The 12,223-nt window shown below is 40.9% G+C and overlaps 1 protein-coding gene across 1 annotated transcript in view; it reads right to left on the bottom strand.

The window, feature by feature from the left end:
- Positions 1-12,223, bottom strand: part of Dock11 (dedicator of cytokinesis 11) — a 138,366-nt gene that overhangs the window by 121,838 nt on the left and 4,305 nt on the right. The window contains exons 2-6 of the mRNA XM_059251530.1: positions 9,718-9,834; positions 9,544-9,633; positions 8,633-8,715; positions 7,489-7,558; positions 6,779-6,874 (exon numbers count right to left, since the gene is read on the bottom strand). Of these exons, the coding sequence (XP_059107513.1) occupies positions 6,779-6,874; positions 7,489-7,558; positions 8,633-8,715; positions 9,544-9,633; positions 9,718-9,834 (456 nt within the window). The remainder of the gene's footprint in view (positions 1-6,778; positions 6,875-7,488; positions 7,559-8,632; positions 8,716-9,543; positions 9,634-9,717; positions 9,835-12,223) is intronic.

Raw genomic sequence — 12,223 nt, 5'->3', positions numbered from 1 at the left:
TACCAGAATACTAATTTCATGTACTAATAAGGTATCCATTGTATATTTAGTGAAAGATGTGATGATCTTAGGAGTGTCTGGCATATAGGAAAGCACCTAATAAGTAAGTTTTGAGCAGCAGTCACCAAATGAGGGGAAACAAGACAGAAAAACAAATTAGTGAGAAACCCCCTGCCTATGATAAACAAGTATTAATCCATATTATTTATTGTAAGATGCAGTCTAGTGGGTGGGCGCATGCAAGTGGAGAAAAAAAATCAAAATAATAGATCTTATCCTCCTCTTGTTCCAATACGCACAGCGACCTTGAACTCCCGGCAATTACTTTCATCTTGTATGTGCTTTCTTGGATGAACTCCTCTTTCGATTTGTTGTTCTCCCCCTATCAAGAGGAGAATGTTCCTTTAACAGTCAAAGAGTAATAAGGACTTTTGGACTCTGAATGTATAACAAATGGCTCTCTTTTTGTGGGGGGAAAAAGAAAGAAAGAAAGGGCACCAGAAGTGAGTCATACATCAAGCAGTTGAACTTGCAACCCCGATAACACAGCAAGGCACTTCAACATTTAATTGCTGCAAATGGGGAGTAGAGAGCCTGAGGAATGTGATCAAACTGAGCCAAGAAGATGCACAAAGGTGGGTGTCCCAAGGGTTAGCCAAGAATGTGCAACTCGTTTAAACTAAAAACCACCCTCAAGATCAAATTTTCCTTATTCCATATATCATTATATTCCTTGGGAAAAATAGTTCTAAATACCAGGGGAAGGTCATGCCCGATAGCACAGCTATCTACTTCACAGTAATTTTTCTCAGTGAAAGAGAACAAGCTGAATAAAGCAGATGTCTCCAGCAGCTACTTAGCAAAGAGTGCAACCGAATAGGCTCCTCTTAGGACTATGGGCTCTGCCTAAGTGACCCTGTATTCTCTATGATTACCTTCAGCTTCTCTCCGGTCCTTTTCCAGGAATTGGAACGGGGTAGTGGGATGGGTTCTCACTAACCAGAAAGCACAAATTGAGGAAATGGCTCGCTGTAATAAAGCTTGTCCTGTCTTAACATGACCGCTGACAACAAGGCAATTTACAAGTGCTGGATAAAAAACAGTCACTGTGCCCAGACAACAATCAGTGCCTTTACAAGAGCTGCATGAGGCCAGCATCCTCTTCAGGGAGAGGAAGTGCTTGGGCACTGTGACTCTGTGGAGTGACTGTGTCTCACTGTGAAGCTCCATATATCATTAGCAGCTCTCCCACCGCCTGGATGTCTCAGTGATACTTTGTTGGTAGATAATGAGGTTACCCAGAAAGCACTTTGGGGAAGATAATGACAATTGCAGTCAATGTCATGGTACTGACTATAACTTAACCGTTCCGGGCTGGGAGGTGCAGTACACTGGGGAAAATATAATTTTTATTCCAGCATCAAGAACTCAGTGGAGTCCATGTGCCAGCCCTTCTTTCCTGTGGAGTCTATCACTATCAATCTGAATGCCCTGGCAGAGTTCTGGCACGCACCAGAGTGGGCTTACTTTTTGGAAGTAGTCCATGCAGAAATTGCATTGGCTGTGTTGCCGATATTGCATTAGGATGCATGGTTGCTTGCTCAAATGATCACATAAATTAACAGTCTTCTAGTTCCTTTTGCAAATCAACTGGACGATGCTGAGCAATTTCTGATCCTTTTTTATTGGACTTTTACATCCTCAGTCGTGATTCTAGCTTTTTATTTCCTTGCTCATTGATTCTCTTATTCCTGACAATTCAAAAGTCTAGGAGAAAGTCTCAGACTTGTTTATCAAAAAAAAAAAAAAGTTGCAGTTACTGGACATAATTTCAAACATCGTAAAGGACAGCTTCTACAACAGTGCTCTTGGGTTGGTTGTCTGAGACATCGTTTCACTGTATGGCTAGGCTGGCCTTACTAACTCTTCCTACCTGCTGCTGTCTTATGAGTGCCACCAGGCCCAGCTACTCCAACAGAAAATTTTTTTTAATTAGCAATTTTTTGGGTTGTATGTTTTAAAATGAATTTTAAAAGAACTTTGGAATACATAACTTGGCTAGTGTTGAGCCACGGCCTATCACAGAAACTCGAATAAAAATACAAAGAAAGAAGCTTGGCTTCTGTGGGCTGTTATTTGCCAATGAGTCATGATTAATACCTACCCGCTTCTGAGGCAGCTTCCTGGCTGCTGGGAGTTAGCAAAGCCTCTCAGAAGCATGAATTTGACGATAAGAAAGATTCTCTGGGGTCAGTTCTGGAGCTCGGGGCCTGTGGAGCTGCTTGCTAAAGCTCCCAGTGCTTCACACCAGTGCAGAAGGAGGCCCCATCAGGCAGGGAACTGCAGCTGCACCCCGGATAAACCTGCCTCAAGTGCAGGGAACATCACTCCGATATAGCACACCTGAATCATCTTTCCATTTGCTTATGAGATTGAGTAAGAGTCTTTATTTTGAAGATTCACATATTAGAAACTAACAGAAAATATCCTTCCAGCACACCTCTAATCCTGTCACCCTTTGGCTTTACTTAGGCCTGTGTCTACTACTCCAAGAGCTAGCTAGGCTGGCTGCTCACCTGACCCACGAGCACTTAGCATCTTATTATGCCTGAACCCACGCAAACTTGAGAAGAACTGCTCGCCACCCTGTGACAGCACACCTAAGGGTGCAAGGTCTACGCCCTCAGTATGCCTTGCTTCACAGGACAGGACCCGCGATTTAGCAACTTCAAGACCACCACCATTTCCAATCCTTTGCTACACACCCTCATAGCCCCTCTTTTCACAGAGAAAGCGAGCAGAGTAAAACTATAAGAGTGAACACTCCAGGTGCAACTAAGCCCACGCATGAATGCCGGAGTGCACGATAGGACAATCGTGAAAATACTTTCGTCTATATAGGATAGAGAAACATTGGCAAAATCTCTCAGAAAGTTCTGGCTGATATGTCCTCTCATGCCCGTTCTAGGTTTGGCAGATCACCAAGTACAATGGCACTGCTTTGGCTTAAGAGGTACAGGACATATGCTTAACTTGCAAAATTCCATGGTGGTGCACGCCTTTAATCCCAGCACTCGGGAGGCAGAGGCAGGCGGAGCTCTGTGAGTTCGAGGCCAGCCTGGGCTACAAGGAGTTCCAGAACAGTTAGGATTGTTTCACAGAGAAACCCTGTCTCAAAAAAACAAAACAAAACAACAAAAAAAATTTCAAATAGATATCCCAATCCATAGTAGATGAGGGTAAGGACAAATGAATCCTATAACCAGAAATAACTCCCAAACCTCACCAGGGCCTTTACGTTTCCAAACGGTTTTGTTAAAAGCTATGCAGCCTCATATGACCGATTTGGTTTCTTTCCTTTTTGCCTCCTCTGTCTACTGCTTTATACAGGTTTTAAGAAGAAACAACAGGCTGGGGGTGAAACTCATTGATAAGAATGTGTACCTAGCAGGAATGAAGCCCTGGGTTCCATCCCTGGAGGTTGAGGCAGGAGGACCAGAAATTCAAGTTCATCCTCAGCTATACAGCAAGTTTGAGGCTAGCTTGGGATACATGAGACCGTATCTCAAAAATAACAGACAGAAGGAAAAGAATTAGATGAAAATTGTATTCCACAGAGAGAGGGGAGGGGAAGAGATCACAGGGGGGAAGGAGAGAGGAAGGGAAAGACAGAGAGAGGGGGAGAGAGAGAGGAGAGAAGAGAGAGAGGTGAAGATATAAGCAGCTGGGAATAAAAAGACAAAACGCAAAGAACCTAGCTCAAACAGGGCAATGTTTGCCGACAAAAAGCAGTAAGTGCCCATGTGGTCACCAGGTTACCTCAGACCTACCATCCACTCCATGAATTTATGGCTCCTCCATGGCCCCTGTAAGTGTGGGAGTTTTCAACCTCAGAGATAGATAACAGCCAAGCTGAACAATCAATCTTTGGCTGACTGTATTAGTTTGCTAGTGCTATAATAAATTACTTCAAACGTGATGGCTAGAAACAACACAGATTTATTACCTTATAGTTTTGGAGGGTAGAAGTCTGACTGGTCTCTAGGTAGGGGAGGGTCCATTTCCACTCCCTTGCTTTCTTTTTACCTTCAAGAGGATGCCCATTGTCTTTGGGCTTGTGACGCCTTTCTCCATCTTCAAAGTTAGCAAAATAGCATCTCCCCTTGACCCTGCCTCTGCTCACATCTCTTCCTCTGACTATCCTTTCCTGCCTCCCTCTCTCTTTCACATATCAGGGTCTTTGTGCTGATTCTGGGCCTGCCTGGATAAATCAAAATGGTCTCCCTATTGGCTTATTAGCAGCTTGAATTCCCTTTAGTCATGCAAGCAAACATTTACAGGTTCCAGGGATTAGGACTTCTTTAGGGATTTGTTAGTCTTGCTATCACATCAATGTGTATTTTAAAAATTATGAAAGAAGTTTATAAACCATGAACTCTTTTACAGAAAACCGATCTTTTTACCTAAAATAATGTCTTCTTAAGAAGTTGAAAAGTTGTCAGTAAAGCAAAATGTAGTTCAATGGTATGTGAGAAATCATTTAAAACAGGCTTGTGGTGAACTGCTTAGTAAATATTAATTTCTTGCCAATGTCTTATGGATCTAGCTTTCTACATAGCACACTTCCTTAGTGTTGTGCTAAACCTAAGGTCCAGGTAGAACAGTTTAATATTTTGAGAATGTTAGGGGAGGGGTGGAGTCTAATGTATAGCACACAGGGGTATAGTCAGATGAGGGTAATAATTTCTACAGATCAGTAGAGTGCAGCTGGCAACAATTAGCCATATATTTCAAAATAGCTAGTGAAGATTATTTCAAATGTTTTCAACACACATACATAAGCACACACACATGCACACACACACACACACACACACACACACATGCAATAGTGATGAATATTTAGGCTGGTGCATGTGCCAATTACACCGATCTATTCATTGTTCATTATGCATTATACATGCATTAAAAGCTTACCTTGTAACCCATAAGTATGTCCATCATGTATCTTTTTAACAGTGTAAAATCCTAGAACCATTTTCTGACAATCTGCACTTAGTTACAACCTCTACTCGTGGGCATCTGAACCTGATGACTGATAGGACCTGTATTATGGCCCTCGGTGTGCTGACCAAGAGGAGAGACCTGCATAGGCTCAGATCCTACTTCTGAAAACTTGGGGCTCTGTTTTTCTTTTTTAGACCCGTATGTGTGGTATGCACACACATACGCACACGTGTGTTCTGGTGTATTCACCCTGTACATTCACATGCAGAGGCTAGCGGTCAACACTGAGTGTCTTCCTTCATCATTTTCCATCCTATTTTCAGTAAAGCTGGAGCTTGTTGTTTCCCTTGACTTGCTGGCCTACAAGCCCATGATCCACCTGTCTCAGCATCCCCAAGTGTTGTGATTACAGCCGGATGTAGTGTTTCCCAGCTTTTTTGTTTATGTGGGTATTGAGGATCTAAACTCAGGACCCCCATGTTTGCAGAGCAAGCATCTTACCCACTGAGCCATCTCCCCAGCCCTGGAGCTCTGCTCAGGCACACATTACAGTATCTGTAATCTAAGAGTAATAATAGCAGTGTCGATTTCATGAAGCTGCTCTGCAGATCAAATGCAGAATATAAAAATGAGATGCAAAATAAACTGGGTATGGATCTTGGCGTGCCCTGAGCCTCCAGTAAATGGATTCTCTTCCTATCTCACAGGAGAAAATAATCCCATGTTCAGACGCAACAGATACACAGGAAACATCCTACAACTTGGATTCATTATCTGAGGGGCCGGAAAATGAAAGTGAGAACAGGACATGGCCACTAAAGGGAAGCAGCAAGCAAAATATTAAATTAAGATAGAATTTGAGTCTTCCTTTGGTAGACACCCATGGTTTCTGCTTTCAGGCTATTTGAAAGCTAGAATGACCTTCAATACTTAATGGAACTGTGAATCATCCTCAGTAAGCCACATGATCTTATATTGAATATCTGAAAGAACAGTTATATTTGGTATCATGGAATAATTTGTTTGGTTTCTCTGCTGAGAATCTTTAAAAAGCTCATTTGTTTTTCCTCTGGATTGTAATGGTTCTCCACTGCCTCCCAAACAAAAGACAAGCTCGTGTCCGAGGCATCCAAGGCTCGCTGTGGTTCTTTGTCCCTTTCAATGTTCTTGGTTTTGTCTCACACAAATTCACTATGTTGTCAAACTACTCCATTTCCTAACTAGGCTCTTCTGAGCACCCTAAGGAACTGTTTCATGTAGGAGTTTCTAACATAATTATGAAGCTGCTGGACACAAGGAACTCCCCATCTTAGACATCCATGTTTCCCCACACGCACTAGTATTCAATAAGCGCCAAATTCATTCATTAAATCTCCTTCTACATAGGAACCTCTAATGCCTGTTTTTGTAAAGCTATTTTCTTCATTCAACTGACAACTTCCTTCTTAAGATCCCTTATTCCGACAATAAGAACTTCATTACATGTCTTTAAAAAGTTAACATTTCTAAATTTGTTCTAAGATTAGAGTTTTAATATTCCATGCATCTGTAAAAATTCTTTCATTAAAGGTATTTTTTTAGTAGGGGAACAGATGAGAACAAAATATAATGACATATGTATTTTTAAAGCCATAATGAAACCTATTATTCTACATGTTAACTTGAAACAAAAGATTATATAAGGGTTCATTAGAAAATAAACATTTCTCCAGATTCACTATATATGTCAATATACTTCAAATGATGGACTAATACAGTAACTACTTCCTACCTTCATGGTTACTGTGATGGTGCTGTTTACATTTGCTTTATGCAACCAACCTTGTTTTATCACACCACCCTTCTGAGAACATAAAGAAGATGAATCCTAAAATAGAATAAAAGCCATCAGTAAAATAGCAGTCATCCAACTATTTATTTAATAATCAGCACTTAGTATACACAGAACTAGCCCTATTCCCATTTCCTAATTAAACGTAAAGTTAGCAGTCCCCATAAATATTTGAAATTATTGTCTATACAATGAAAGGCCCAGTGGTATAAGCACAGTAGGCACTCAATAGTTGCTGAAGGGTCCGAGTTGCCGCCTAAGAAAGTCTTCTTGTTATGTAAACAGTAAAGCTATACCTTGAAATGTCACAGACATCAAGACCACCTGTCCCAGGAGGGATGTATCAGGCAGGCAAGTCCACATGAAATCACCATACCACATGTCCAACATAAGAGAAGTAACTCTATAAGCCCATCCCACAGGCAAGTGAACAAATTTATATACATAGCACTGCCCATTTCACTGGAGATTTTCTAAACCTCATTTGGAAATGTAACCTTTTTCTTCAATTAAAAAACACTCATTGGTTATAAAGCTGGCCACAGATACCCATAACCACTTGTCCAGCATCTCTCTTCAAGGAATTCCCTTTAAAACCCTTTCAGCAGAAGTGGCCTTGAAGAAAAGCATACAGCTAACCCCATCATTACCTCATCTTTTTCACAGTCTTCATCAATTTCAAACACATGATTAGGAATCTTTTCTGGCCTCAAAGATTTGCTGAAAATTCAAAGAAAATTACTTTAGACACTGAACATAATCCATGACCACCACCAACAAACAAAAGCTAAAAAAGGGTGACTTCACCCTTTGGAAAACAAGAAAATGCAAGACTAGAGATGGAAAAGTACTCTCTTCTTCCTAAACGTAGACCTATCCCTAAGTAAACACGCATCGCTTCTGTTTGCTTGTTTGATTTTTGCTAAACCAGAACTCCTGACTAAGCTACCTTTTTGGCCCCGCATTATTTGTATATAAGGACTCCCACATATGCAGCCAGCTGCGAAGATAAAACAGAGACCAGATAGGAGTCGAGGAGAGCAGAAGTTGCTAAGGAACGCAGGCTGGGGCTGCTAGCAGTGACAGAACTTTATCTTTTCACGGGTCAGAAAGCAACACGGTGTCCTTCCGGCTCTCCCATTTGTTTGCTCTGGGAACCTGGACTGCTAATGTTAGCAGTTTCGTTCCTGGGGAAATGTTTTTGAATGACATACAGGGTTGCACAAATGTCTTGTTTCTCCTTCATTTTTTTTCTCATGTTTCTCTAGATGAAATGCTGTGAGACCAGCAGTCACACAGTGGAGAAATGGGAGAGCTCAAACAGGTTGATTTGGTGGGTCAATAGCAGAAAGATGACTTAAACCGTAACTCCTGGGACATTGTTCTCACGACATTCCTTCAACTTCACTGACAGAGATCCTCCCTGCCGACACCCCTGCAGCAGGTGTTGAACTGATCAAATAGCTTCTAACTTCTTCACTGATAGCACTGAACTAAAGATACCCTACATTTTCCAGACTGAACTAAAGATTATTCTGTGATCTATATGGATGCACCAAAATATGTGAGCTCACACAGACTGGGAAGAGTGTCAATAAGCAAAGTTAAAACACACTCAACTAGTCAAAACATTGCACGAGCCAAATACGCTGTTGTTTCAAGTTTGGTTTATTATAAACTATAACAGGGGTTTCAGAACAGGTTTCTAAAAAGCCAAATAATAACAATGATAATAATGATGATGATGATTATAATAATAATAATTCTCCCATTACCCCTGACTTCAAAACTTACCATGGCAACATTCGAAAGTCTCCAGAGAAGTCTTCGTACTTGTAGTTTACCACGTGCCAATCTGTGCTGTAGGTCTTAATACACTACAAGAAAAGAGGAATTGTTCATTTTAAACATGGGAAAAGAATACACAGAAATATTTTCTTTTAAAGTCTGGCAGAGCTGACGATGGTGCCACACACCTGTAATCTCCAGCATCCAGAGACCCAAGGAAGAAGGATAAGGAATTTAAAGGCAGCCTAGACTGCAGAGCAAGTCCCTGTCTCAAACACACAAACAAAAGTCTGGTGAAATTTCGACAGACTTTTTTAAATGAGTTGAGAAACGTTGGTTTGGTGATCAAGTGTGATTCTCTAGCCCTATTGACAACAAGCCCTAATTCATATGTCCTTTTGAAAACTCTGACTTCAAGACTATAAGAAGTACTCAAGTCTAAAGGAAAAATACAAACAACAAAACCATGCACTAATTATGTTTAAGTTTTACCCTCACATCATACAGACCCGTTACATAGGTTAATTAAGCTTAGTACTTTTATTTCTCTTTTATGATAAAGGAGAAGGTATTTTCAATAGTTTATAAAATATATTTGAAATTCATAGATATATAGCTATTTTTTAATAGCAAAAACATATGATAGGTGGCTGGAGAAATAGCTCAGCAGTTAAGATTATATACTGCTTTTGCAGAGGACCTGGGTTCAGCTCCCAGAACCAATATCAGGTGATCTACAACTGTCTGTACCTCTAGTTTCAGGGGATCCAATGGCCTTTTCTGGCCTGTATGGGCATCTGCATGCACATGGTGCACATAAACTCACTCAGGCACGTGCACGCGCACACATACACAAATAATAAAAGAATAAAATAAAAATGAAAAATATGTTCCTTGGCTGACCATTGATCCCTTACCTCTTTGACAAATAAGCTCTGGGCCCCCTTTTCAGCATCTTCTGGTACAGTAGACTGCACTGTTCTGCGCTGACGACCGATCACTGAGATCTAGAAAAAAAATCGCATTCTTGCTTTAAGAACTGGCTTGGGAAATAAAGTGCTTATTCTTTTAAAAAGCGCATGTGAACTCACAGATATGTCTTCCATGGGGAACATAAGCAGATCTCTGAGGGGATCGCTGTAAATCTGTGTTTTCCGTTGTGTGATAACATTCTCGTAGTCCAGGGGTTCAACTACCTTGGCCTTTTCCTGTGTAAGAGACCAAAGACATAAATTGTTACTGTCAGACTCCCAGAAGAGGGAAATTCCTCTCCATGTAGCAAAGATACACTATTTCACAAAAAAAGCGATTGTTGTTACGAAGTACATAAAGCTACTTTAATAAGAGAAACCTTCTCCATAAGTGCATACACACACAGAGCAAACACATGTGAACACCAAACACAGGCATAAACAAACTCCTCCTTGCTGTAGATAAGAATTCTAAAGAAATAGCACCATATTCTATATATCTGTATGTCTTCCAAAACTTCCCTGAATTTGAAGTCAAACAAAAATGGCATATTTAAAAGCCTGTGAGTCATTTGGTGAACATGCACTATTTGCTGGGTAACTAAAGGGGAGAAAATCTCAACATTCAAGCGCTCTCTCTGTGCTAGATACAAAATCCAAAGAGCGTATTACATTCCAGCTTTGCTATGGCAAGCATGAGGCCTGGAGATGCTTAATCCTGCTGACAGGGCCTCAAAGGGTGAGGTTCCAGGAGGCAGAGTCTGTGGACTCCTGTCAGAGAGCTAAGTGAGCTGGCCATTGATAGCAGGGCACCAGCCTGAGGCTCATGTTACTAGGAGTGGGGTCAATAAAGCTGAGAAATCATAATATAACATAGTAAGAGGACTAATCATAATAAATCATAATGTACCAACCGGATTCTTTAAAGTATTGTAGTTAGTACTTACTCATGTCTATAGTGTGTTTTGATGAAGTCCACACCCATTCTTCTCCTACTTCCCTGTTTTCCTCTCTCAACTTCTTGTTTTAAATTCCACTGCGTTCATTTAGAGCTGCCTATATGTGCGTGGGTGTGGGAGCACATACTAGAGCGAGGACGGCTTCTCGGGGCTCATGTCCTTGAAGAAAACTGACCCTCCCTCACTCAGCAGCCATCCATTTCCAATAATTCCTGAGCTCTTTCTATGCAGCAGGTAAATGCTTTCTGCATATTTTCCAATGTAACGCTCCGAACAGCCTACGAAATAGGTATAATTGATTGCCCCACATTACAGTTGAGAAAGCACTGGACCTTAACTCAGGTTAAATCATTTACCTATCTTCAGAGTCAAAAGTCAACCCCAGGTCTGTGCCTGAAAAGACTCAATACTCTCTCGTTCTCTCATGAAGAAATACACAAAGATATTATATGCAAGGTCTTGAACTGGGATTATTCCACTACCTACCTGCCTATCATTTTCTTTCACTGAACATACTGGGTTCTATTTTTACCTCTCTGACTATTCGAAGGCAGGGAGCTTCCCACAATAGAAAACCTAGCCCTGTGAAGCGAGCCTCATCTCTATGAGAAGTAAAGGGAGGAAGGACTGAAGCCCCGCCTTTCCCTTCCAGCGGGATTCAGTTGTGAGCTGCTAGCCTCGGAGCCAAAGAAAAGCTTTCATTTGTTCACGGTCATAACCCTAGCACCTGAAACACCCGCGCCTGGTAGGCATCCAAGCATTAATTATGGAATGAACTTTCGGATATTCAAACTCAGTTAAAAACATGTCTCTACATGCTATTTTAAACAATTACATGTTAATTGTTTAAACAATATATGTTAATAATTTCTAATAAGGATGTTTTATTGAAATGAAATTATTCAAATTTATTAATAGAAGCTGAATAAAGAAAGTTCAGACTTAAGGTATATTAAATCAGGGCTGGAAAGCTGGTTTGGGTTAGGAGTACTTGTTCTTGCAAAGGACCCAACACCCACATAGAGGCTCACCATTTCCTTGGCACCAAGCATGCATCTGGTGCAAAACACTTATACACAAAAACTAATAATAAAATAAATCTAAAAAAAGTAAAAAGACAACCAGGCAGCGGTGATGCACACCTTTAATCCCAGCACTCAGGCGGCAGAGGCAGGTGGATCTCTGTGAGTTCGAGGCCAGCCTGGTCTACAAATCAAGTTCCAGGACAGCTACGGCTGATATACAGAGAAACCCTGTCTCGAAAAACGATAGATAGATAGATAGATAGATAGATAGATAAATAAATAAATAAATAAATGGCATGTTAAACCTTCACCACAAAGAAATGATACATGTTTAAAGAGATAAATATGTTTAACATGATTTAAGCATTGCATGTTATATACTTATTTATAACATTACACAGCACCCTTTAGTATGTACAATTTCCATGGTTTTGTGTGTCACTTAAATGTTGAAAAATGAGGTGGGCATGGTGTTGCGCGCCTTTAATCCCAGCATTCAAAAGGCAGAAGCAGGCAAAACTCTGAGTTCGTGGCCAGCCTGGTCTACATAGCGAATTCCAGGTCAGCCAGGGGTACATACTGAGACCCTGTCTCCAAAAAAATGTTGAAAAAAGGGTTTGGGGTGTATCTCAATAGCAGAGC

The sequence above is a fragment of the Peromyscus eremicus genome, chromosome X (assembly GCF_949786415.1).
Source record: "Peromyscus eremicus chromosome X, PerEre_H2_v1, whole genome shotgun sequence".
NCBI lineage: Eukaryota > Metazoa > Chordata > Mammalia > Rodentia > Cricetidae > Peromyscus > Peromyscus eremicus.
This window is presented reverse-complemented; position numbering and strand designations above follow the sequence as displayed.